At 42.4% G+C, this 26,638-nt stretch overlaps 1 protein-coding gene and 1 long non-coding RNA gene across 4 annotated transcripts in view; one reads left to right on the top strand and one right to left on the bottom strand.

The window, feature by feature from the left end:
- Positions 1 to 26,638, bottom strand: part of LOC139793074 (uncharacterized) — a 155,354-nt gene that overhangs the window by 94,678 nt on the left and 34,038 nt on the right. The window lies entirely within an intron of this gene.
- TWSG1 (twisted gastrulation BMP signaling modulator 1) lies at positions 384 to 26,638 on the top strand. Of its 3 annotated transcripts, none has more exons than XM_071737160.1 (5): positions 384 to 537; positions 2,641 to 2,806; positions 9,725 to 9,824; positions 14,031 to 14,297; positions 24,179 to 26,638. In XM_071737160.1, the coding sequence occupies exons 1-5, from the start codon at positions 389 to 391 to the stop codon at positions 24,358 to 24,360; spliced, it is 864 nt and encodes a 287-aa protein (XP_071593261.1). In that variant the 5' UTR covers positions 384 to 388; the 3' UTR covers positions 24,361 to 26,638. The 3 variants fall into 3 exon arrangements, with proteins under 3 accessions (XP_071593261.1, XP_071593262.1, XP_071593263.1); XM_071737161.1 differs by having other exon boundaries at positions 420 to 584; XM_071737162.1 differs by lacking the exon at positions 384 to 537 and adding an exon at positions 791 to 959.

The raw sequence follows: 26,638 nt of genomic DNA, 5'->3' as shown, positions 1-26,638 counted from the left end.
CAGGGCTGCTTACCCAGCCGCGCTACCCGTCCCTCCCTCCCTTCCCCTCTCCCCTGGACTGACCTCGCTCCCCACACACCTCTGCCCGTCTCCCCGCTCACACTCGGCTTGGAGTGGGGACGTTCCCCCGGAGGAAGCGCCCTCCCGCCGCCTCCTCTCACCCCTCTCCACAGACAGGGCCCTTCTGAGGCGATGCAGCCTCCTCCGCCTGGCGCCGCCGCGCCCGTCCCGCTCGGCACTTTCGAGCAGGAAGCTCCCGTATACCCACCGTCCCTGCCTCCCCTCGTCCGCCGGGGCTGAGGGTCCCGGGGGTTCGCTGCTGCTGCTGCTGCCGGCAGCGGCGGCGGGGGGAGGGTCCTGGCGCCTGACGGTGCCCCGAGGCGGGGCGATGCGAGGCCGCGCCGCCGCCTCCGCGCTGCCTGCGGCCGAGGGGGGAGCAGCGGGCCGAGGCGTGCGGTTGCTGCTGCCGCTGCCGCCGCCTCCGGAGCAGCGAGAGCCGCCGGCGGAGCGGGGGTGCCCGGCCCGCGGCGCCGTCCGGTGAGCTCAGCCTCCGGCGGGACGAGGGGAGAGGCGCGGAGGGAGAGGTGCGGGCAGGGGTGTCGGCGGGATGGAGCCGGTGGCGGGGGAGGCGGCGACTGCTTCTTTGTGGCAGGAAAGTTTCGGTGCGGCTCGGCGCAGCCGCCCCGCTGCCTGCCGGAGGAGGAGGAGAAGGCCGCCCCCCCCTACACCCCGGGACCGCTCCCCGAGCGGGGCCCCGCCTGCCCCGGGCCATTTCGTCAGGGGGGGTGCGCTCCCTGTCACCGGCCTCCCGGGCCCCTGGCAGTGCCATCTTTGGGGCCCGGGCCTCCCGGGAGGCGGCGAGGGGGCCTCGGCGGCGAGGGGGAGCTGAGCGCGGGTTGATGGGCCGGAGGGATTTTTTCTGGGTGGGGGTCTTCTCCTCCCCGGGTGCGAGCCGGCGGGTGAGGGCCAGCGATGCTGAGAGGGGACGTGGGGGGAGTCACGGTGCCGGCGGGGCGGGCTGGGGTCGGGGGAGATGCTGGGTGAAAGGTCTCGGGAAACAGCGGTCGGTGAAACGGAACCGGGGGGATTCCGGGACAGGGGTAGGTGGGCGGTCAGCCCCGGGGCGTCGCGGCATCCGAGCAGGGTGCTCGTGGAAATGGCATCGCTCCGGCTACGTTTCTCCGGGACTTTTTCCACAACAATCCGAACACGGCCGGAGCCGATGTCGGCACGATGCGGCGTTAGAGCACGGCGGGATTGCCCGTCCAGCATCGTGCTGGCCTTGGCCTCGGCGCCGGAATACAGCGCCCGGCGGGTTTAGATCGTCTCTAGTTGTAGAAAAACTTTTATTTCTTCTGGGTGGGAGGGAGAATAAGCGGCGACCCCTCCCTGAGGGGAAAGATTCCGTGTTCTCCATGCGTGCCCCCAGGTTTTCCGAGGGGAAGGGGGAGGTCTCTTCCAATCCTGCTTGGGTACAGATGGTGGAGCGCCTAACGCAGCGAGATTCAGAAACATTTAATAACTATTGTGAGAAAGGCTGATCTGACACAGGCTTGAAATGTCCAGATCGTGCCTTATTTACATGTTGGCTTGTTTTTCTACTATATCTTTTGTGTTCGGATATTGCTGATTGAGGGTGGGCTTTTTTTTTTTTAAGTTCATAAAGCAGAAAAGAAAGAAAGAAACTCAGTGCCCCATTAGCATTTTTTCCCTCTTATGAGAACAATACAGGCTCACTTGCCCAAACATGGGCTGCCTTTTATTATGTATTGGTGCAGTGCCTAGTGCAGTAGGGTCCTTTTTCGACTGGGTTCACAGGCTAAGCACAAGTAAGAATTCACTGGCACATGGCTAATTGTGCTGCTATATTTGGAACAAATACCACCTGCTGAAAAGCTGGGTTTTTACAAAGGGAGAAAGGTGGAATGCTTTGAACAAACCCAGTTTCCTCTCTCTGTTTGAAGTAGCAGATGTGTTTCTCTGGCTGACTTCAGTTACTTGCCTGGCTCTTGAAAGTTCCCTCCTTCAAAGACTCCAGTAGTTTGTTGGTCTGGGTTTTTTTCCTAAGTGTTGGTGTCTGTATTTAAAAAAAAAAAAAAAAAAAAATATATATATATATATATATATATAAACTTTGTGACTGAATTGAAAGCCTGCGTGACATCTACCTGTCAGTATGAAAACAACTGTCTCTTTACATGAAAGATGACAGGGCAGCTTATCTTATTGGTTGTGAAAGATTGCAGTGTAGCTTTGGTCCGAGGCACCCGTGTGTACTTTTAGCCTGGGGAGATATTACACAAATCCTATCTGTCAGCTTTATGCATTTACATACTTGGGTCTTCACTGGTGGGTTTTCTCTTCTGAGGCATTTTTGTTGTTGTCGTTGCTTATAGGGTATCATACGTGATATCACAAACTTGAGATTGTTCACCTTAAGTTTATGGCTGTGTTAATGCAAAGGTGCAATAGCAGAAAGCTTCAAATAAAGTTATCTGTGAGAGGAAGGTTTTGGGTTTTTTTACTTTTCTTTTTTCCCCCCCAAAATATTAACCTTTTTTGAAGGCATTACAAGGGAGAAGGGAAGTAGGATTTACCTTGTGTCCCAATAGCCTTTTCAGTTGTTGGTTTTTGTTTCAGTGCTGGTTGCAGTACTTGTGAAAATTGCTCACCTGCAGGAAACATGAGGTCGCAGTACGTCACGGTGCCCACAGCCATCCTCCTTCTTTTCCTGCTGTGGATCCAGTCATCAACAGGCTGCAACAAGGCTCTCTGTGCTAGTGATGTCAGCAAATGCCTGATACAGGTATGAGCTGTGTTTACTTTATATGCTTTTAAGAAACAGTTCTGAAAAGATCCAGTGATACAATTAAGAAGTATCTTATGTTAAATGGTGTATTTTTAAAGAAGTTAGGTTGTTCCTCTGCACATATAAATGGAGGTTAACAGTCATTTTATAGATAATACTAACTGTGTGTGTATAGGGACATGTTTCCTTTTTAATGGAAATACTTTCAAGTTGAGGAGTAGGGTTGCTGGGTTACTGTTAGAAGCCACTACCAGTCATGCTGTTAGTTTTCAGTCTTTTAATTAATGGTATTATGAATAAGCAGCAATTTGAAACAGACATTTTATTAGAAAGATTTCTGTGGAGTTTTAAAGATATCTGCAATACCAGAAGTTCAAGTGTGTTTACAGTGTTCACATATTTGCCTGAGATGTTCCCCTCACCAACTTGCAATCTGTCCACTTTTATCTTAAAAGTGCCAGCCCTGGCAGTGGGTCAGTAGTTGGTGCTTGATGTTTTCCATAACATCTGACAAAGTGATGCCTAAAACCTCACATGAGAGAATTAACATAAGCAGGAACCTACCTTATCTTAGAGTCCTGAAATGTGTTTGGAAAAGCTTTTTGATCAGGAGGCACCTGTGTCTGCTAAATGGTAGTGAGCAAGCCTTGAAAACATGGGGGCCTACCTAAAACCAGAAGAAAAAACCAACCCACCAAACCAAATACTTACCAGCTGAGCTGGTAAGCAATCAATGTTAAGCTCAAATACAGACACTGCTTTTGACTCACTGTCTGCCTGCAGTGAAAGAAACAGCCTGAGATCAGGTTGCTCTTCTTATAGCAGGAGCTAAGAGGTGCAGTGTGCAAGCAGAACAAAAGTTCCTTTTCTAGTAAAATTGCAAGCAGTTCTGGTAGCTACCTAGTAGTTACCTTTTCTCTGTACTGAGAAAAGGAGCCTTCATGTGGTCAGTTGCATCTTCTTTAAAAGAAGCTGTTTCCTACTGCCTCTTTCTTTGTAGGCTGGAAATGCAATAGCAGAGAGCTCAAATATCATATGCCAGTAATATGCTAGTATGCTTACTGTAAATGTATGATCACAGTCTGAAAAGTGATTCAAAAGTGGTATGAAGCATTTCCATTTAGTTGTGTTCTGTATAAAATTTGTCTGGTTTACAAATAAAAATACTTGCGAACCTCACAAATTCTGAGGAATGAAGAATGACTGTAGGCTGAACTGTCTTGTTTTCTTTCTGGATGCTGTACTGACATTGCTTTAAAAAAAAAAGTTTAAAAGAAAAAGAAATTCTTGCTGCTTTTAGTCCCACAGTGTTCTGTGGAGCTGTTAAATACGGAGGCAAGAAAAAGGCTTTTGACTTCTACCTTTTCACAGACAATGCAGTGTTTTTGCTCATATGTTGGGCATTGTGCACCGTGACCAACACATGAAAGTTCCTTATGTTGTATTTATTCATATCACCTCTAAGCTTGAAACCTATAAAAAGTAAGATGCCAGCTGAGGCATTTAAGTAGCAAGTGCAGTTGTACACGGAAAAGCTGTTGGGCCAGATGAAGGGGGAAAACAAAGAAGATAAAAGTCTCCTTTTCCTGTGTCACTGATGGAGTTCACCATCCATGAAAGCACAAATGTTTCTTTCTCAAGGATTCACAAGGGTCAAGCTTGAGACGCCTACAACTTAAACTTTATTTTTATGAGCTATTCTGGACAGAGTACAGCTCAGGAGAAGTGGAGCTAATGCTACTGGAATCCTTCCTCAGCTGGGAATAAAATAGCAAAGGTTCAGTGCTGCATGGAGGTGGCTCACACAGCTCTGCTTTACTTGGATTATGTTGGCAGCTCTGGAGCTGCAGAGCCCTGCACATGTGGAGAGACCCTTGTAACTGCTTTATGGGTTGTGTGTTCTTCCCTACTTGTCATGTGGGATCCCTTTTTACTTCATTTCCTTAAAATCAAAATCGTATGCAATTCTCTGAGACCCTGCAGTAACCCAGGTCATGTGAATTGTGCACAGTTACGGGGAGATGCTGCTGTTCATTTCACCATCTGGCTGCTCTCTTCCTGCACACAGGCCTGACATACCAGTCAGTATTCATTCTTTACAGAAGAACAGATCAGGTCAGACTAGTCTGATTGTGGATATGAAGACTCCTAAAGCATTGACTTAAAGCAGCTGTCATCTTTCTTGACTTTTTTTGTTTGTTTGTTTGGGGTTTTTTTCTTTATTTTTGATGTTTTTTACATAATCAGCTAGTGCTGTTGTTGCACAAACACTGCATTGGTATGTGAAGTGAATGTTAGTTATTGTGTAGGCAATTGGGTAGGTACACAAGTAGATTATATTAGCGGATTTTTTCCCACCTTTAAGCTCTTCTGGAGAAATCTGAATCCTGTGTTGAGTGAGTTTTCTTGACTATTGCATGACATTTTTCCATAACCTACTTTTGTAACTGTTCCAGTTCGTCAAAATCCGTGGCTTGAAACCAAGATAATGTCACTCAGAGGCAACTGAGGGAGCAAACATAATGTGAATGTTTGTCCTCTGCATCTTCATGCAGAAAGTGAGGCTGCCTGTCTTAAAAACATAATGAGACAAAAGACCTGCTCTCTCAAAAAGCATACAGCTTACATAAATATTTTTGTCAGCACGGCTAGAAGTCAGTACTGTTCATTCCTTAGGAGCTGCTCTGCTGAAGGGTGGTCCCTACATAAATATTTATTTTGTTAGATCCAGAATAGAGCATGAGATCAACAATTTGCGTGCATTCAGCTTCCCTCTTACATCTTGAGGCTCCAGCTTCATTGGTGCTCTCGTAGGCTACTTCTTGTTTTTCTGTAAGCAAAGAGCTGTAAGAAGATGGCTCAAATCACCTCTCTGCAGAAGCTCAGCCTTTTAAAAAAAAACCTTTGGGACTTCCTGTAGTTATTGAAGGAGCTGTAGGTAAGACTTAGGAGGGTAGGTAGGGTGGGACCACAAAATTAATTCCCTTGGAGGCTTTGGGCATAGCTCTTTCCCATGACTGTGGGGCTAGGACACTGAATTGAGTAACTACAACTTGCTGATGGGGTAGGACACCCAGCAGTGAGGGGTTTCCAGTATTCATTGTAGCACATCTGTTGTTAGCTGGGACACAGGGGTTGTTTTGATGTTTCCATGTGTGGGGAAGATGAGAAGGCCAGTTACACTCTCTGGGAGGAGTGGAGGCTTGCATTGTGTCCTTAAGGAAATCCTTGGAGGCAGAAACCTCTGGGATGGGATGTTCCCACAGTTGTTGGTAGCAAGCAGCTTTGAGGTGAGTACTGGGCTGGCTCTTGGGGTACAGAGCTGCCTGCAGTAGTCAGGCTGGGGCAGCATCTCTGTCCTGTGCTGGCAGCCAAGCTTTGCTGTCTCATCTGCAGCATCTCATTAAACTGCTGCTGTGTGCAGGAAGCAAATGGTGCTAGAGTTCAGGCATGAATTTGGGGAATTTCTAAAGAGGGGTTGTTTGGTGTTGAATACAGAGTTTCCTCTCCCAAACCCTACATGTCTTCAGTCACCTGGGCTGGTGCAATATCACCCCGATTAAAATCTCTCTTTGTCTATGTGTTTACCTCCTTGTTGATCCTGTGTACAAACTTGTCAGCCTGAAAGGATTTCCAAGACTTTTTATTCCTGATATGAAATAAACACCTCTCCTTAACTTTAGGGCTTAGGCATCAAAAAATTACTTTTAGCGTGTGTGTTAACAAAACCTTCTGGCTGGTTTGCAGATTCCAAGAGATTTTCTGTTATTAAACTCTTCTAGGAAAAAAATATCTCTTTTTCTTTCACTCCCCTTTCCAGTTTGCAAAGATGTTGCCAGTGCCTTCAAGTCCCGTTTCTCACTGCACTGAGAAAATAGTCTCTATCATTTCAAGAAAGCTTTGAAAAAATGCAGTTGTTAAATACCTTGTAAAAATCTTTATTTGCTCTCTGGAGCAGAAGTGTCTTTATTGTACGAACATGCCTGCTTCCTATTTAATGCTGTATTTTTAGACTTGAGAGGCTTATTTCTTGCCTGACAAAATATATTCTCTGATGCACCTTCAGTAGTTGAGCTTGGGAAGTTGCCAGGTTGACTTATGAGTAATATTTTCTTCCACTGACGCCTCACCACCCCCAGCTATCAACAAGGAACGTTTCTCATTCTGCCTCGCTTCACCCACGTCCCATGTAAGCATTCTTTTTAAAAGATGTATCCTGTACAAGTATCCAGTGTGGGTGAGTCAGGAAGAAGGACTCAAGAGTGGCTAAGGAAACCATGTATGTGCAAACACATATATGGAAAAACATACAGTTATTATTGCCCTGAAGAGGCAGTCGAACTGTGAGAAGGAGTGAGCTGAAGAACTGTGCAGGGGACTAATTGGGTTGCTCTTTCTTCCTTCCTCCCCCCTTGAAGTAAAAAAAAAAAAAAATTATAAAAAAAGTGAAAAATTAAAATAGTAGATAAAACAATTACACTGCTCATCAGCCCCTCCTATAAAAATTAAGTTGTTAAAATACTGGTAGGTGTAGTGAGGCTATCCCAAGCTAGTGCTTACACATATCAAAGCTAAGCAGAATTTATTTTATTGTGTTGCAGATGTATAATTTAAGGCTACATTTAATTCAGTGACAATACTCTTCTCTTAGATTCACACAGTGGAACCTATAAAACTGAAACAAATTTATTGAACTTTCTGGCTTTGGTTCACACATTACATTTAATAGTTTATGGAGAGTCACCTCCTCCCACATGCTGGCTTGTTGGTGTTGCAACATCTTTAGTAAGTATGAAGTTGTTTGCCCAGTTTTACTGTTGGAGCACAGATATATAGGATGTGTTCAATGCTAATATACACTAATACTATTTTCTATCCAAGGTAACAGTACTTTACTCATAGTTGGGTTTTAAGTTGTTTTATTCAGAGTTTTTATTCTCAAGGCTGACACAGTCTGTTTATCAAACAGTAAGATAAATATTTTAGAAATGCGTCATTCATTCACATAAGTCATCTTTCTAAGTTTGTGGTGTCTCCTCTTCTGGAAAAAATTGTATATTTTATTATGAGCCTGTTTTTCATCTTTCACTTGGAAACAGTGTAGTAATAGGTGACATTAATAAACTTTGAGGAAGAAAAAGTTTAAAAATCTTGGTAGTTTTCCACTCTGTAAATAAAAATTTAAGACTTACCGAGACTGCAGATTGCAGCAATACACGTGGAGGAGGAGTTCACTCTTGATCAGTCAGCAGAGCAAACAGTTTGCACTGAACTGTGCAAGTGACTGCATTTCTCAGCATTATGTAGAACATGCAGTAGTTTGTGAGTTTGGTTTCTTTGCTGGCTTCAAGAAGATTTGTGACCTGGAATGAAAGGTGTGGAAAAATAACAGCTCAATTAATGTATAGTGCATTTCTACATGCAGGTGATGTTTGAGTCTGCCGGTAAGGAGTGGTGTCCCTGATCCAGCTGTGGTTACCTAAGGGTGATGGAGCCTTGAGTAGTGACTCAAGGTTAGGGGAATTTCACACCAAACTTCCTGCCCTACCCTCCTGTCCACATGCATCTTCTGACCACACTGTGGTGTGTCCCTCCCGTGCCTCTGGAGAATGGAATCAAAGGGTGGGGATGGGTATCATTTTCTCCCCGGCCTGATGCATGGCAGAGATTTGCCAATGGCTCTTCCAGTAAATCTGGGAGTGGGAAAGATCCCGTGGTCAGTGTTTCCAGTAACAGGATTTTTGTTTTCTCACCACTTGTGCGTAATGTGATAGTTAGACAGACATCATCAAAACCAAATTCTTAGACAGGACAACCAAATGTGACTTCTTGGCTGTCCCTGTTTTGCCCCATGGTGTAATCCAAGCCCGTATGTTATTGTCATGTAGCCACAGTCTTTTGGCCAAACTGGAATTACTCGTATGGATTTGAGCTACAGGGAAAGGAGATTGCCTGGTTTTTAGATTTTCTTCATTCATGTTGGCTGTTTCCAAGCTTTGAGGTCCACAAGTGTATGTCTCTCACAGGACTTCTCACAGGACCTTTGGCTTTAGGTAATATGAAGAGAAGGGTTTGCCTTCCTTCTTCCATAGCTTTTTCTTCTTTTTAACTTAATATTGTTTAAAGAAAAATGCATGCACATACCATTTCACTTTTTAGAGGCTTCAGAAGTTTTGGAAGTATTCCAAGGTGCTGATTTGGGAGGGAGGGGGAGGTAAAGGCTCATTTTCTTAATAGCAAAAATTTATCAACTGAACCTGGGGGCAGGGAACAATTTGGTCGCTAATATTGCAAATGGAGAGCAATGTGTAGCAAGCATTTAGTGGTGCACAAAATCCTGTGGTCAGATGACTTAACTGAATAAGTCTCTTTTAGAATCCATGAATAGGTGTGCTGGTAGATGTTGTGTATTTTCTTGAGCATGCACATTCCTTTTTTAGCTAAATTATAGCATACACACACTATTTGTGTATAAAGAAACACCCTTATTTGAACTTCCTGCTGTGATGGGAAAGACATTCAAAGAACTTGATTCAAGATTCAGACATCCACAGAAGTGCACACACCTTTCCCATTAATTTCTTTTTTTTTGCTTTTTTCTTTTTTTTCCCATTAATTTCTTTTTCAAATGCTTCTTGACCAGAATGGTATACAGAATTTCACCCTTAAGAAAAAAGCAAAAAAATCAAACCAAACCAAACCAAACCAAAAAAAAAAAAAACTTGCAGAAGATCTTTTTGCAAACTAAGACCAGTTCTTTGGCTGGACCTATTCTGTCATTTATTCACTGCATTAATGTACTAAGCTTTTTTTTAATGCTGTAATTTCAGTTGTGCCTTGAGGAAGAGCTGCTCTGCCATGTGAGCATTTTACATCTGGGATTTCTGCAGTGTAATGAGTTTCTGCTCTTTTCAGGAGCTGTGTCAGTGCCGCCCTGGGGAAGGGAACTGCTCCTGCTGTAAGGAGTGCATGCTCTGCCTGGGCACACTCTGGGATGAGTGCTGTGACTGTGTTGGTAAGTTTGCATTTCTCTGGGGTTTTCTTTGGGTGTTTTTTTTAAGTTGCCTCCTCCTGCCACACGCTGAGCTGATGTTATTCTTATAGAAGGAAAACATCAGGAGAGAATCTGTGCTCTAAACATCTTAGGTACTGAATAAATTACTGTGGGAAACAAACATTTGAAGGCTGTATCTGCTGTGTGGAGTGGGAAGTGGTGGTAGTCCAGATTGGTTAATGTCATCCTAACTGACTATTAATTTTGTCTCTAAGACGTAAACCCTTTTTCTAATTGTCATCTTGAGGTAACCATGCAGCACCTGCTTCACAGGGTTAGATGCTGCATGAAGGTTTCTAACTGTAAAGTGGATTAATAGATACTGCACAGAGACAATTTTGGGGTTTGAATTCCCTTGTGAATCCTTGGGACTAGTAGTAAGTGTGTATGGCCCAGCATTTTCCTCGTTTTTTTTTTTTTTTTTTGCACAAAGAGCTCTTTGTGAAAGGTAAGAAAGAGGCATACAAGCTCTTACTGTAGGATTAGATGACAGTCTTAACAAGAACAACATTACTACTGAAAAGGTTCTGTTCAGAGTTTCCAGATCTCTGCAAGTGAATGGTCCCCCTGCTTAAGGAGGATATATTCTAATTCTGTCTCTTTTCTTAAATGTATTGAAAAGCTTCATTCTGTGGTGCTGGAAATCTCCTGTTGCTGATTTGAAATCCACCTGGCTTCCATGAAAGGGATGTGTTTTGAGTGTTGTACCTGTGCTCAGCTTCTCTGGCTGGCTGGGTGATTAGGTTCAAAATGCTCCTTTTCAGTGTGGTCCATTGCTTCTCCTGTTCCATTGTGACATGAATATGCTTTCTGACATCCTGCGTTTTGCTTGGTTCTGGCTAGCCTACCTTTGCTTTACTGCCTTTCATTAAGCAGTGGAGTGACAGGGTACTGAATGGGTGTGATTCTTCCCAATGGCATAAACTATTTTCAGCTCCTGCACCTGTGTAGAATACACATTTAGAAATAGGCCTTAGCGTTTGATCTGTGCTTTTTTTCCCTACTTGATCTGAAATATTTTAGTGCTCTCCTGGAGAAGTGAAATACTTATGTTCGTTTTTTCCTCCTCCCTCTTTCCCTTTCAATTTTTTTTGGTAACCTAATGCTAAATTGCCCAATTGTCATGTTCAGTGACAGTGGTGAGGAGTAGGATAATAGGTTATTGACCTAGTTCAGAAGCATTATCTGCTGTAGAAAGCAAGGCATAGTGTCCTAATCTCCTCTAGGAAAACAAAGAACCTGCCACTTGGTATTATGGGAGAAAGAACCCAAGTCCACACACGTTTTTTTTCCTGAATCTGTAGATTATTCACTGTTCTGCTGCTATTTCCCTTGGTGTTGAAAACATTTTTGGATCAGTTTCTCAGTACTGAGCAAACTAAAACATCTCCTGGTGGTTCAGAGATGCATCAGACCTTGTTGGTTTTATGGTGTGGTCCTGTTCAGAAGTAGTTCCTCACTTCAGTGTAGGGTTATCTTGCTGTAGTCTTATCAAAATGAGCAAACAGGAGCACATGCCATGCCCAGCTTCCTGCAGACAGTTCTTTGCTGGTACTTGAACTGATATTTAAGTCTCTTTAAAAAATGATCAAGTCTAATGTAAAAGCAGGTAGATTGTCATGTTTTTCAGGTCACTTCTGCTCTGAGGCCAGGAGTAAGCTCCTCCTCTTTAAAAAGCATTAAGTTTACCTCTGGTTAGTTAATGCCCTGTGTTTTGTGTGGATGTTCTCTCCCTTCCCTGGTAGGCCAAAGACACTTAGAGAACAGAGGGAACAGGTTCCTTGTTCCTCTGCTTCTCTAAGCTTTGTGGTTTAAGCTGTTCTAGACTCTCATGTAAAGGCTTTTCCACTTCCATCCTTTCAATATCCCATTTCTGCATCTTCTCATCCATTCTGAAGCAGCAATGTATATTTTTGTTCCGCACCAGTTGCTAACAAGTTAAGCTTTTTAATTTTTGTTTGAGCAAAAGCTACTGTATTACAATTATTACTATAGATACTATGGGTATAATATTTATAATTACAATACTATAAAAATAGTAAGAGGGAAAGATCTTTGTGGAATGAATGGTTACCCATTGAACTGTGAGCAACTATGTCTTACGATCTTAAAGTAATATTTTCATGTTAGATTGATATGCACACAACCTGTACACATTCTGCAATAATATGATAAACAATCATGATACTTTTTTTCCCTGTATGGTCTTTTTACTAGCGAAATTTATTTTGTGAATGCAACCTGGCAGAGGGCCTCTAAAAAGTATTACTGGTTACCATTTCACAGCATGGAATGACATCAACTAAAGTACACATCTCTGTACAAAACTCTTAACCTGTTTTAGTAGGTTCCTAATTAAATTTTAGGTGGGTGTTGTTTATTACATCTGAAGGGTGAATATTCAAAGTGCTTACTAAAAGGTGATAATGCAAGGATGGATTATTTTTTTTTTTAAAAAGTAAGTCTAGGAGCATCTGTGAAGAAATGACCAAGCTGAGAGCTAGAAAATAATTGTTTGCAGTAGGAAGTTTGCAGAAGTGGACTTAATTTCTAGTGTGACCTGATATTGTTTGGAGGAGAGGCTTTTTTTTTTTTTTTTTTCCCCAATATTTGCCTTACCTTTTTATAGGAGCAGGCTGTGTAATGTTATTGGTATTATTAAAAGCTGGTGATGCTAACTGCTTGTTTAAGATTTGCCAGATCATGTGCTAATCATCATGAGTGAACTTCACTCTGTAGATATCCATCTACTTAGAATAAAATACTGCAGTTTTTTATAAGGCTCTAGTTACACATTTTCAAAAGCAGAAACCCTGATATATCTGCAGGACAGGAGGTGTTTTTCTAATTGTGTGTGGCTGGTACACTTTGAATGTTTATGTCCCATACCATTTTGATACAAGAGTCTTTAAGTCTTGGTGTTCTTTGCATCTGTAGCTCTCAGTGTCTGCGAAAGTACCCAAAATTATATCCAGATGTACATGAGGAAAATGGATTTGTCTGTCTCTTGGCAGGTGACTTCTAATAGTCTTTTTATGGCTTCTGAGTTTAAATACCTATGGAGGTACTTCTCATTTTAACCTTGGTCATCTCAATATTTTGGTTTAGATCAAGGTACCCTTCAGTTTCACTGCTGGTAATAAATGTTGGTGTTTAAATGGCTAACAAAAAATCAGCACCTTCATTGCACATCACAAAAGCATTTTGTTGGAAGTGGCAAAGAGGATTACAAAGTTTAAAAAAAGATACAACAAAAGGCATTGAAAACCAAGGAAGAGGTAGCCTGGAAATAAACGTTTTGCTTGTAGTGACCCCTCCAACTAAGTAACAAATGACATTGGTCTCAGCTGACTCTGAGTAGGTAAAGTAATTCAGAGTCCTGCTCTCTCCTGATAGTGATCTTTGCAGCTCTGGCAGACAACTAGTAAGATCTAATGCACTACTGCAGTGGATGAGATCAAATACTTGAATTGTGGGCAAAAGTTTCATGTACCTCAAGACTCATCAAGATACTATCTTCCTTCAGTCGTATATTTTTGTTCCAGGTGGATGCTAGTATCAATTATACTGTCCTTTGTCTCCTCTCCCAGGGGAAACAAATCTTTTGTTGGACTCTTCAAATTCTAAACTGTAATAATAGCATAAAAAGGGAAGTGCTGTGCAGATGAGGTTTTTCTTTTCAATTGGATCTCAAAAGTCACAGGTGTGTTTTCTATGGAAGTCTGCAGGGATCTGAAAGCTGCCATTATGGAAAGCTGTATTTGGTGGCAATTCTGCTCCTGAGCAAAGAGTGGGAAATGATATAGATATAGATATAGATATATAGATATATAGATATAGATATAGATATATAGATATAGATATAGATATAGATATAGATATAGATATAGATATAGATATAGATATAGATATAGATATAGATATAGATATAGATATAGATATAGATATGTGTGTGTATACATATATATATGCATATGTGTGTGTGTGTGTATATATATACACACACATACATAACTGAGGGCTCTGTTCTGTTTAGAAAAACAAAAAACAAAAAAACCCCAAAAACCAAAAAAAAAAGAGCAATTTTCATCTACTAAAGATTTTTGCCTGTTTCAAGAGGAAGAGTTTGGGGAGTTTGCTGTACCTCACTGTTCCATTCCTTTGCAGGTATGTGCAATCCTCGCAATTACAGCGACACACCTCCAACATCCAAGAGCACTGTTGAGGAGCTGCATGAACCAATCCCTTCCCTTTTCCGGGCACTGACAGAAGGGGATACTCAGCTGAACTGGAACATCGTTTCCTTCCCTGTGGCAGAAGAACTGTCCCACCACGAGAACCTTGTTTCCTTTTTAGAAACAGTGAACCAGCCACAGCATCAGAATGTCTCTGTTCCAAGCAACAATGTCCACACACCTTACTCTAGTGATAAAGGTAATCAGTGTAGTGTCTAAATTCCTACCGTTTCCTCTTCTCTCTTCCAGGAGCCTCCTCAATGCATCTTTTGTGCTTGTCTGTGCTTGCTTCTTCTTTTCCTGTAAAAATGTGAAACAGTCTAATTTTGAAGTCAATGTAACAAAAGGAGTGAAGCAAAAGTATTAAGGAACCTTGAAGACAGTATTAAAGTCCGTTGACCTCAGGAGACACTGAACCACAAGTTTGACATCTCTGTAATTCCTTCTGAGGCGTGAGGCAGTTTGTTCACATTTCATGTGCACTGGCACAGCATGTTCCTTTGACTTTGAAGCAGCTACCTGTACCTTAGGAGTCAGGACAGACTAAAAACCAAATCCAAATCATGTACTGGTGCAGAGGTAGGCAACTACATGGCTTCAGAGGTATGAGAAAGCCAAATGCCATGAAACACTGTGTCTGGAGTAGATGTTTATTTCTTTAATCTGAGCTGACATAACTTGAACTCCTTAGCAGGTTGTTTTGTTCCTGTTAATCCAGGATTAGTAGAAAACATGAATAAGATTATCAAGATCACTCTCTATGTTGAGGACAGAATATGCGACAGGCAGTCTTAAAAATAAGTGTTTTGGAGGCAAGGGTTAAACTTACGGATGCATTCCTCTTATTTTATTTCAAGTTTTTTATATTCTCACCATCACTTTAGAGGACAGACTTCAAAATATTGTTTGCTAGGGGGGGAGATGGGAAGAGAAGTTTGAGGTAGTGACAACAGTGGCATAATACTTGCTGCTTCATGATTTCCATATTAAACCTGAAATACTTTTCCCTGCAAATCATTACATCAGACTTAAAAGAATCCCATAAACAGGTCATAGTGCAGTTGCTGCTTAACAGGGAAAAAAGAACATCTGATTTGTTTTATTAGTGTAATTAATGATTTACTTCCTTCCCAACACACTCTTTAAGTATTTGTAATCACATATGTTGCTGTTGTGATGGCTCTTTTATCTTATCAATGAAAGATACTTTAATTGATGGACTGTACCATACCATACCATACCATACCATACCATACCATACCATACCATACCATACCATACCATACCATACCATACCATACCATACCATTGTGAACCTTTGACCTAGTTATGTTTCTGAGTAGGACTGCTGTTGACTAATGTGACCATGATGGCAACTTTTCTAATTACCTTTGGTTAAGGCATGTTAGAAAAATAAATTAATTCCAGAACTGGGAAGCCAGATGGTCAGAAAGCATCTCATTCATATGTCTTTGACGTTATTAAAAAGCTTGCTCGGCATTATAAGAGTGATGCTGAGAGCCATTTTAAATGGCAGGCCACAAAAAGCCCTATGTGCAAGCACTACAGTATTTAAAAATGTAAATTATACTTGGGGGGGAAAAAAAAATATGCTTAGAACAAGCTTGAATGTATCCCAGTGTACTTTAGTACTGCAGTCCAGATGGCAATCCCTGACAGTCCTTTACTACCATACCAACAGGACAGGCTAATGATAGTTTTGGATTAAACTTGGAATTTGAATTGCATCTCAAGGGTGTGGAGGAGTTTTTAGTTTAACAACGCAGACAAATACATAACACTCCAGTTTTTCTGTAGTCAGAAGTTTCCTTAATTTCATTTACTAAGAACATACTAAAGATTAGGTTGAGAGAGCTTTCACTGGAATCATGACAGTCCAAAAACAACAGTTATATTTGGAAGTAGTTACCAAATGCCACTGGTTTTCAGACTTTGGTAGACAGAACAGAAATAAATGTCAGAGCTGTTCTTGTAATCATTTGGTGTACCTTCTCCAGCTTAGTCATTAGTGAAGAACTGTAAAAAGCAGAAGGTGGCTTGTAGCATCCTATACTTTAGTATCTAAATATGTAAGCCTGTTGAGGAGTCTCTCTTCTGGCCAGATGTAGATAACTATAATGCTCTGCTTTTTCAGAAGTCGCATTAAATTTATGTATAAAAACAGGAATGATATGAGCATTGTAAACAGAAGAAGATGGAAAAAAAACTTGTCTGCTGGCCCCATTCAGTTGATGTTCACTGTGGTGGAAGCAAAGACAACTGGGGAATTGTACCTGTTGTGTCAGCCTCGGAGTGGCATTATTTTAAATACTTTCTTGTTAAGTTAGTTCACTGGTGAAGCAGTAACCAGGAGGTGGAGGGGTAGTAGTAGGTCAAGGGTTAAAGAGTCTTGTGAGGATGGGCACAGAGAGAATCATCAAGTCATAGAATGCCAGGTTAGAAGGGACCTCAAGGATCATCTAGTCCAACCTACAAGGTAAAAATGTAGTCTAAATGAAGTGGCCCAGCACCCTGTCTAACTGAATCGTAAAACCATCCAGTGTAGGGGAATCCACCACTTCCCTCAGGAGATAATTCTGAATCTAATTGTTCTCATGGTGAAAAATATTCTGGACTCCAATTGGAAGAGGAAGCCTAGGAAGTTGCTGAAGTCTGATGGCTTCTACCCATGCAAAGTTAAATCGCACTGTGGTTTAACAAGCTAGCATGTGTTACAAGAACCCTTGAAAGAGGGGGTGGGTCTGTATGTGTGTATGTGTGTGTGCTCAGTTGCAGTAAATACAAGCTTAGCCTGCAGTAGAAGAAACTGAACACCATCTCTTTACCCTTTCCTTCTCCTCAAACATGCTGCTAGACTTAAGGACAGATCTTGTAAGTGGAGATGGCCTTCACGTGACTTACCAAGCAGTCATCTCCAAGGCCATGACATTCAGGGATTTGAAAGAATATTCCTTTGAGCTGGAACACAGATGCTTTATATTTTCTTTACAGTGCTGTGCCTCCTACATTTTGTGGTTTCTCCTTGGCTCCTTGCATGCTTCTCTCCAACATGGTGTGCTGGCAGCAGCCTGTTGCATTGCCTGAAAAGGGAGAGGGACTACTGGTAGATTTTGTTAAGGTACCAGCAGTCTTTTGCTGTCCTCTGGAACAAAAATCCCCAAACTGGGAAGGGCTCTGCCTACAGATACCCGTTATCATGTAACACAGTTTTGATTTTACTTTCAGCCCGTGTTCATGCAGGGATCACCAATAAGCTGGTCTGGGTTGCCAGACTTGCTCAATGCAGTTCTGGGTGAGTGCCAGGAAAAGCAGCACCACGCCAGCCCCAAGCTCTGGTGAGCTTTGTGCCTGAGCAGCGTGAAGCCAGCATCCCCAGGGGGGCGGCTGTAGATCCGGGAGGAGGTGGGGTGTGGTGGGATATAAAGCATTCCTTTGTCACCCCAGCCTGCTGCAAGCCAGACCTTGAACTTCCCCGTTATTATCTTAATGAGTGTCTTCCCTTTCCTCCTGGGAACATTTCAGCTGCACACAAAGTCTGTGTGCACTGCCCGTCCTGCTGTAGTTCTTTCTATCAGTAGTTCCTGGCACTTGAGCCCCTGCTTCAGAGAGGATTGCAATGATGAATTACCTAGAGCAAGCCTTATGCTTTATTCTTTCTGCTTTGCTTTTAGCTGATACCCTGGGAGCTCTGAACTGCAAATTCAGATGTTGAAGTAAGCTTAATAGTTTCAGGTGATGACAGGGTATTGGCGAGAGAGGGAGGGAAACAAGATAATCTTTTGGCAAGTGATGAAACAAAATCTGTGTTGTAGTTAAGGATTTCTGACTTAGGCTGCTTGGTGACACAGGACATGGTGTTTACTCTGCAATTCCACTCCCCTTCTGTGCCAGGCAAGTGGAAGAGAACTAGAAATCCAATAAAGTGGCATCTACATCTGCAGGTACTTGAGGAAGATTTTAATTAATTTTTTTTAATGTTTCTTTTTTATAAGTTCTGATTGGCATCAGATGTTGTGGCTGGCAGATGGACACTTACCTTTTTAAAGTACTTTTAAAGCTACTGATAAACAGACCAGTGGATAACTGAACTTAGGTAGCACCTTTAGTTTCAAAGGTGGCATACAAGGAATTGTCATTAACTGGGAAATTAATTTTCTCTTCAGTTACAAGAACTGAATTGTTTTATCTCTTCCAAGTTGCTGAGTTCAGATCTGACTTGCAACTCACTTACTTCCAGACAGTATCATAGCAAAGTCTGACAGAAACAGGAGTCCATCTTTTTCTGGTGATTTTGACTTTAGTCTTGATAGTTGTTTCTTCTACAAAACCTTTGTTGAGTATGAATTGGGGAATGGAGGAGAGGTGAAAAAGTCATGTTTGGGAAGAAAGAGAATGCTGTTGCATACTTCTCCCTCCCCACACCTGTAGTTTGTGGTCCTTACTGTGTGAAATTTGACAAAATGCAAAATGGAAGAGCTGCTACTGAGTAGCATCCTTTTTATTTACAGTGAAGTAGCCAAGTGATGATTATGTAATCAGGTTTGTGAAGCAGTTTAAATACTCTCCCCAATCCCAACTGAGCCTGTACGTGCCTATTTTTTTCCACTGTGTAATTGTTTCTGCAGCTTCCAAAGAGGGATTCAATGCTTGAGAAGAGGAACCCTCCAGCTTTGAAGTATTTCAGCCTCTCCAGGGGTACACAGATGCTGCTGAGAAGGGGACCAGGAGTGTCTTGTGATGAAAAACATGCACCCTGACCAATCTGACTCGTTCAGACTTGGCAGCTCTCTGAGTAGGGGAGACTTCAGAAATGGTTTGGTAGCACATACCTGGAGCATGTCCTCCACCTGCTTATGACTGCTGCTGGGAACCAGCCAGATCCATTGCTGCTTCCGGCTACACTATGTCTTTTTCACAGGAGTTTTGGACTGGCCCTCTAGGACCTAATCCTTTTGGCTTGTGTGCAGGTGGAAATAAACTTTCTTCTCCACTTTCCAGTCAGTCCAGATTAGTGTCTTTGGTTGTTGCTGCCACTTCAATAGGGCCAAGGTCTGGCTTTGGTTCCCATTGGGCTCATGAGAGGAAGGTCGAGCAGACCTGTCTCTTCAGTCTCACAGGGCCTGACTGCTGTCATCTGGTTTTGCCAGGGTTATGGGCCTGTTTCTCCCCAGGAGATGTCTTTGGTCTCTCAGCTCAGTGTCATTGATCTTTAGGTCCTAGAAATCACAGGCTTTTCTTCCAGAAGAGGTTTATTTCAAGTTTCAGCCAGCAGTAGCTGGTGAACTGGTCTTCTCCAGGACATCCAAACTGCTGCTAACACAGATGAGGTGTTCATGAAGGAGGACACAGTTGTCTCCCATTGGGACTCATCATTCTCTGGTGAGAAGACATCCTGCAAGTGCTGGGAGCAGCTCATGCATCTTAGAGTCTGCACAACTTTCCTGAAAAGCTTTCCCAACCTACTGTAGGCATTCCTTTGCATGCTGCAAGTAGGAGTGCAGTGATCAATATGATAGCTGTAAGAACTTCTGGCTACCCTTTGGAGACTACTTTGGTTTCTTTAATGATTTGTTCCACCAGTATCCAGAGAGAGTCATGAGTCATTTTGCCTTCCCAGGCTGGTCCAGAGACTAGGTCAGTCAGATGGAGATGGCATCTCAAAAGCTGATTTTGCAGTTAGAAATCTTTGTGGATTAGCTAGGATTGCCCGTTCTGGGGAAGACACTGTGCCTCCAGCTGACATCTAAAACTGACTTTTCTTTATGGCATTTAAGATCAAACTTGAGAAGAAAGCTACTAAAGAGGTATCAGAGGAATGAATGGGGATTGAACAAGAGAGTATAAAGAGTGTGAATAGTTCTTAGAGAGGCTTCTGTAAGGTTCCTGTGCTTGTACAGCAGCACTGAATTGGGTGACTGATAGGACACTGGTGCTTGGATCCTGTGATGGGCACTGGAGACTCATCTCTGCTTTCTCACAGTGCACTGAAAACCTCCTGTGAGCAGTGAGGGGGACAGATACCTGGGAATGCCTGGGCTTCCTGGGAATAGTGGTTTATGTTTCTTGGGATTTCTTTTGCTGTCGAAGTGCTGTCAAGTCCTTGTGTGTCCCCTGTAACAAGATGGAGGTGCTATATGGCACCTACGTGGACTCTTGACTATGGGACTGCATCTCCTCAACACTTTGGCTGAGCACTTCAGGTGTACACATGCTTCTGTTTTGCTCTTTTCCTCTTTTGTAAATAAAACTTCATTATTGAAGGTGTAGATATGTTGGTTGGTTTTAGGCAGAGGTTTCATTCTCTGAGAACTCTTCCTCTGGTTGCTGTGCATCAGGCTTTCTCATAAATGGTCATAGAAACAGAAGTGCCAAGAATGGAACAGGACTTGCACAGCCATGGAGTGCTCTGTTGACATTCCCAGTAGTACTTCAGGTACTCCAAGATTTCTTGGGCAACTACAGCTTTACTCACAGCACAGCTATCCTGGGAACAGAAAAGTTTTGCAACTACAGGTCTGTGTTTCCTCCTAAAGATCCTTATTGCCTGTTGCACTATATGTGGCATCTGCAAGACGTGTACAGAGCCTGAACATGGCAGCTAATTCTCTCTCGCTTTCAGTGGGCTGGCAGCATGTCCTGTGAACCTCTTGCAGCTGTTTAGGCAGCAGTAGAATAGTTCAACAGGTGTCAGGGTTCCCTCATATGTGTTTTGACAAATGATAATTCTTAAAAGGGTCAGCAGGTTTGCTGGCAGGTACATTGTGCTCTCCTCTGCATTGTGTTGTCCTTTGCCACATGCCCATAGAAATCATTGGTTATTGGTTTCAGGGAAACTGACTGCATGGATCTGATGGCTTGTAGGGTGACAGAGACCCTTGCTGCCCTCCTCTAACCTTTGTACTTTACCTTAGGAGCTTGCCATGAGAAATGCATACTTAGGAGGCTGCTGAGCTATTGGGACACTAATGTTCTTGAAGGGGGTGTTGCGGCGAGCCTTCTCTCACGGGGACATGGCTCTTCTTCGGAGCTCTCTTGCCGTCCCTCTCCTCAGGCATCTTCTTCTTTTCACTGCTTCTTCTTCTCACTGACTGACTCTGCTTCTGGGAGCATGCCTTTTATCTTGCCCTTCAGCCCCGCCCATTTCTGGCTGGGGCAGGCCCTAATTAGTGGGCACACCTGGGCTTAAGCTCCCAGTTCATTATTGGCAACACCTGAGGACTTGTGGTTCTCTTCTACATTTCCCCCCTTTTTGTTGTTTGTTGAAAAAATAACCTTTTTTTTCTTTTCAATAATTTACAACATTTCATTTTCAAACATTTCAATAATTTAAACATTTCATTATTTTTCTATTTTTAACATTTCATTTTAACATTTCATTTTCAATAATTTAACATTAAACATTTCATTATTTTTCAACATTTTTCATTACTTTTCCTTTTTTTTTTTTTTTTCACATTTCATTATTTTTCAACATTTTTTCACCTATTTTTTGAGGAGGGAAAATTTGGGCTCTTACCGGCTTTTTGCGCCGCTTTAGCCTTTGTTATCAGCAGGAGATGAGGTCTCGTGAGCACCAGCTCAGCTTTCGCTGGTACTCGCCACCTCGGAATGCCTGGCCATGCAGAGGCTTCTCCGAGCATACGGCGCACCAGTCTTATCGCGTGTCCCTAGGGCCCCGTTTTCAGGACCGCACTATCGCGTGTCCCTGGGGGCTCCGTTTCAGGACCGCGTCGCGTGTCCCTGGGGGCTCCGTTTCAGGACCGCATTATCACGTGTCCCTGGGAGACTCCGTTTCAGGACCGCACTGACTTGATGCGCACTCAGAGCTCCGCTTCGGCTTCAGCATTCCTCGGGCTTGAGTTCCGCGCGCCAACTTGCTGAGCCTTTCGAGCCTCATTCTGCTCTCCTGCCTGGCTCGCCAGTCCGGGCTGTTGTATCTTGCCGTGCTGGGCTTCTATTTCAAGCTTCTACACGCCGCCTTCAGCATTTAAGCCTGGCCTTGTGGAGCTTTTTTCATGGTTGCGTTTTTGGAGCTCTTTATAGAGCGTCCCGCACCACCGTAGTAGCTCCATCGGACGTGGTTGCGTATTTCGAAGCTCTTTATATCACCTTCCGCATTTAAGCCAGGCTTCGCCTTCCGCATTTAAGCTAGGCTTTGTAGAGCTTCCCGCACCAACGTGGTCGTGTAGAGCTTCTTTTTTTTTTTTTTTTTACCTCAGCATTTACGGCTTGCTATTGTTGCCCGCATTCTCCACCAGATGTTGCGGCGAGCCTTCTCTCACGGGGACATGGCTCTTCTTCGGAGCTCTCTTGCCGTCCCTCTCCTCAGGCATCTTCTTCTTTTCACTGCTTCTTCTTCTCACTGACTGACTCTGCTTCTGGGAGCATGCCTTTTATCTTGCCCTTCAGCCCCGCCCATTTCTGGCTGGGGCAGGCCCTAATTAGTGGGCACACCTGGGCTTAAGCTCCCAGTTCATTATTGGCAACACCTGAGGACTTGTGGTTCTCTTCTACAAGGGGGCGTTCTGGAACACTTCAGCCTCTGAAGGAAGCTTGCTCACAGATAACAGACTGAATAAGCACTATGGTTAATAGAGACACTGCTCCAAGGATCCTTCAGTTACTCACCCTTCTTGGTATCTCAGAAATCATTAAAAAAAAAACAAACCAAAAAACCCACTGTCTTTATTTACAGTTTACATTTGGATTACATTTTTCTAATCCACTTTGGAATGTAGGTCAGTATGTTTCTCCTGGATCCACGTGCCATAAGCAGTAATAGAATTTTCAGGGTTGGAAGGGGCCTTTAAGACCATCTAGTTCCAGCCCCCTTACCATGGGCAGGGACACCTCCCACTAGATCTGGTTGCTCAGAGCCCTGTCCTTAAAAACTTCCAGGGCTGGGGCTTCCACCACCTCTCTGGTCAATCTGTTCCAGTGTCTCACCACCCTCATGGTGAAGAACTTCTTCCTAACATGTAATCAAAATCTACCCTCCTCTAGTTTGAATCCATTCCCCCTAGTCCTACCACTCCCTGACACCTAAAGTCCCTCACCAGCTTTCAAGGTATCTCCCACTCATAAATATGTTTGATGCGTGTGAGTGAAACATTAATGTTTGCAGACAGCTTTCAGCTGTCCTTTTCCCTAAAGTGTGCCAAGTTAGGCTGGAGATAAATGTGATGCAATCCAGGTCCTTTGGAGGATGTACAAAGTTACAAACTGATCACTAGCTCAGCACTGGAGAAAGTTGGTAGAATCTGTCAGCTTGGAGAACTGGAAGTACACTGGGGAGGGATGTTTGTGTTTTCTAGTTGTGGTGAATGCCTTGGTTCCAGTTGGAGGTTGCAACACCAAACTTCATGACATTTCAAGTAATTGCATGGGTGTTAGAAGAATGAAGTTGATGCTTAGGCAGAGGGGGTTTCTTAATCTTAGTAGTAAAACTGGTGGCTTTGCTTAAAAAAGGAGAAAAAAATGTGTGAGGTTTCAAGTGAAGAAAAATGGGACTTTTACTCTGTGATTTAATGTAGTTGAAGAATATAGTTGAGTGGGGGGGGGCAGGAAATGTTTACATTTAAATAAGTGAGTTTTGGTGGTTTTTAAATAACTTCTCTAAAACTGAACTTTTTAATGGCAGCAACTGCTGGCAACTGCAGAAGTGGTATCTTGGTGATGAAGATATTACCTCAGGGAACGCACTTGCTTTTTGTTTTGGCGTAGCCCATCCTTACGCTTTAAAGGTATCTCTCATAACTGGGACACAAAAAAATCCAAAAAACAAAAACATTCTTGCCTGTGCCAACAGAAATTAATTAATCCAGAGGCAGAGCAGACAACAGGCTGAGCTGTAGAGACTGAAAACTTGAAGCTGACTGTTTGCACCCTGGGTCTCTTGTCTCTTCTGTCTGCTTTCTCTATCACCTTGTTCTTTAAGCCTCGTTGTCACGATGATTTGCAATCCTACTTCAAAACCTGCATATTTATTGAATTCTTAACCGCCCTTTAAAAATATTTTAAGACCTTTTAAACCAATTTTTTTCCTCCCTCTTGGTTTAGAGCACATGTGTACTGTGGTGTATTTTGATGACTGCATGTCAATACATCAGTGCAAGATCTCTTGTGAGTCCATGGGAGCATCCAAATACCGATGGTTCCACAACGCCTGCTGTGAGTGTATCGGGCCAGAATGCATCGACTATGGCAGTAAAACTGTAAAATGTATGAACTGCATGTTTTGAAGCAGGAAGTTTCTAATATAGCAATACTGAGGCCAAAGTAGTCTCTCTCAGCTAAAGAAAGAGATGAGGATTGCAAATACTGCATTTTGATGGAGTGCCTACTGGTTGCAATTCAATGTATCTGGTTTTTAAAAAAAAAAAAAAAAAAAAAAAAAAGATGTCTAAAATCTGAAAAGTGTTTTTTTTCTTTTTTTTTTTTTTTTTAATTAATGTAAGCAAGGCTAAGTAGTAGAATTTTCAACACTATGTTTTGTTTTCCTTGATTTTTCTTCTAATGGTACAGCCGTGCTCATCCTTTCCATTTTGATTGTTTTCCTTTTATTTGAAAGTACTGACTATACTGGTTTTCAGAATGTAGTGCTATATCTCATAGTTTAGAGTACGAAAACCTTAAGAATATGGTAATGAGATTCCCGTAATCTCAGTCATCAAATAATTAAATGGCTGCTAGGTTGGAGGAAGTGTTTTTGGAAGGATTTATTTTCTGGTTTGTCTTTTATACTTCATTACTTTTCAGGTTTTGAGCTTAGCCTTTTGTTGTGAAAATGGGATTTTGGGAAAAAGAAACATTCATGCTTTCTCTTCAAGTTCAATGCATGGGCTGTTATGGATAAAATCCTAACTTCTTAGAAGGGCTGCCCAACAAAACAGTTATCTTCCAAGTTTCATTTGCCCTGCTCTCATAAGTACATTGGGGCCTATATTGCATAATTTATATATTAAAAAATAATAATATTTTCAGTCTTCTCATAGAGATCAAATTAAAGGTGTTAAATGCAGGTGCATCTCCCTCCTTTTGCACAGTTTTCTAGGGTTGCTGACTCCCTGAACATTTGGTCCATTTTGGATTTAATGACTAAATGGATGAAGAAGAATGAAACAACATAAACTAGCAAGTGGAATAAGGTTACCAGTTTTGCAGCTAGCAGCAGGCGTGTTCCCTTTTAGTAGTTTGTTGTGAATATTTATTCAAAACACATTTTTTTTTCCATGAAATGTTGTCACTGAGGAAGGGAAGAGGTGTCCGCACAGGCAAAATCAGGATTTTCTGAGTTCAGAACACTCTGTCCATTTTTCTGAATAAGAGTTTTAATATGTTGACAGCTTCATAGCAATTATTATGACCCAGTTAGGTCTCCACTGTTAATGGTACTAAGTACAAGAATAAAGTGTATGTGTAGTTAATGATCAGCTTTTGGTATTTATAATGATGTGGGTTTTAACTCCTTGGATTTTTTTTACTGCATAGATATCCATATGCACACATAAAAAAGATTTTGACTATTCATATTTCTCTCACTAACCTCAGCCTAGAGGTATTAAACTGTTTTCTAGTCACACCTGTCTATCTGTACCATGTACAAATGAAAGCAGTCATTTTAAATGGATTTTGTTGAAAAGTTTGCCTGAATGTTTTTTTTATTTTTTTCTTATGATACAGTTCTTTCAATAAGATGAAATAATAATAATTTAAAAATCTACCCTTGTGAAATAACATTACATTTTCCAGTCTCTTTCAGCTCTAAGGAAGTACTTGAAAGATTAATGTTTATTGTTTTGGATTGGTGGGTAAAGGAATACCTTCATACTTCAAACTTAGCAATTAAGTGATTGAAAATCTTAGACATGAATAGAAAAACGTATCTTATCATGAAGGAGTTGTTCTTCCCATACTTGACAATTCGTGTTATCTTTTCTTCTGCCTGAGTTTCTGAAAATGAAAGGAGAAAACGAATATGTCAGTGCAGCTGCATCTGTTTTTAGCTGGAGGGTGATGCATCATCGTTCTCGACCAAGACAGGAGACATCCAGCAAGCACTGCTAGAGGTCATTAGCGTGCTTTGGATTCTTGCACTGTTAAATTATTGGAAACATGATGGTAGCTCAGAATCATCTTGAGGTAAAAACAGGGCTGGTGGTTTTGGTTACACACTGTTGACCTCTGACACTGTCTCCATTGATATGATCAGAATTTCAGGTCAGGGGTGGGGGAAGCTGTAGGGACAGTGGGACTGGCCCCACAGGTGACCAGTGGACACTGTGGGGAACAGCACAGAAGCATCAACACAGGTGTCTGTGTAATGGCCAGAGAGTAGGTAGTGAGGGCAAACACTTTCTGGGGCTTGCCTTTTTTTTTTTTTTTTTTCTGTAATTCCTGATGCTGTCTAGAGTTTGCTGTAACCATTGTGTGTATGCAAATGCCATACAGCAGCAGCCAGTGTATTTTATTATGATGAGTGTTTTAAGAGGTATTTTAATAAAAAGACATTACTGGTTC

This window comes from Heliangelus exortis, chromosome 2 (assembly GCF_036169615.1).
Source record: "Heliangelus exortis chromosome 2, bHelExo1.hap1, whole genome shotgun sequence".
Lineage (NCBI taxonomy): Eukaryota > Metazoa > Chordata > Aves > Apodiformes > Trochilidae > Heliangelus > Heliangelus exortis.
This window is presented reverse-complemented; position numbering and strand designations above follow the sequence as displayed.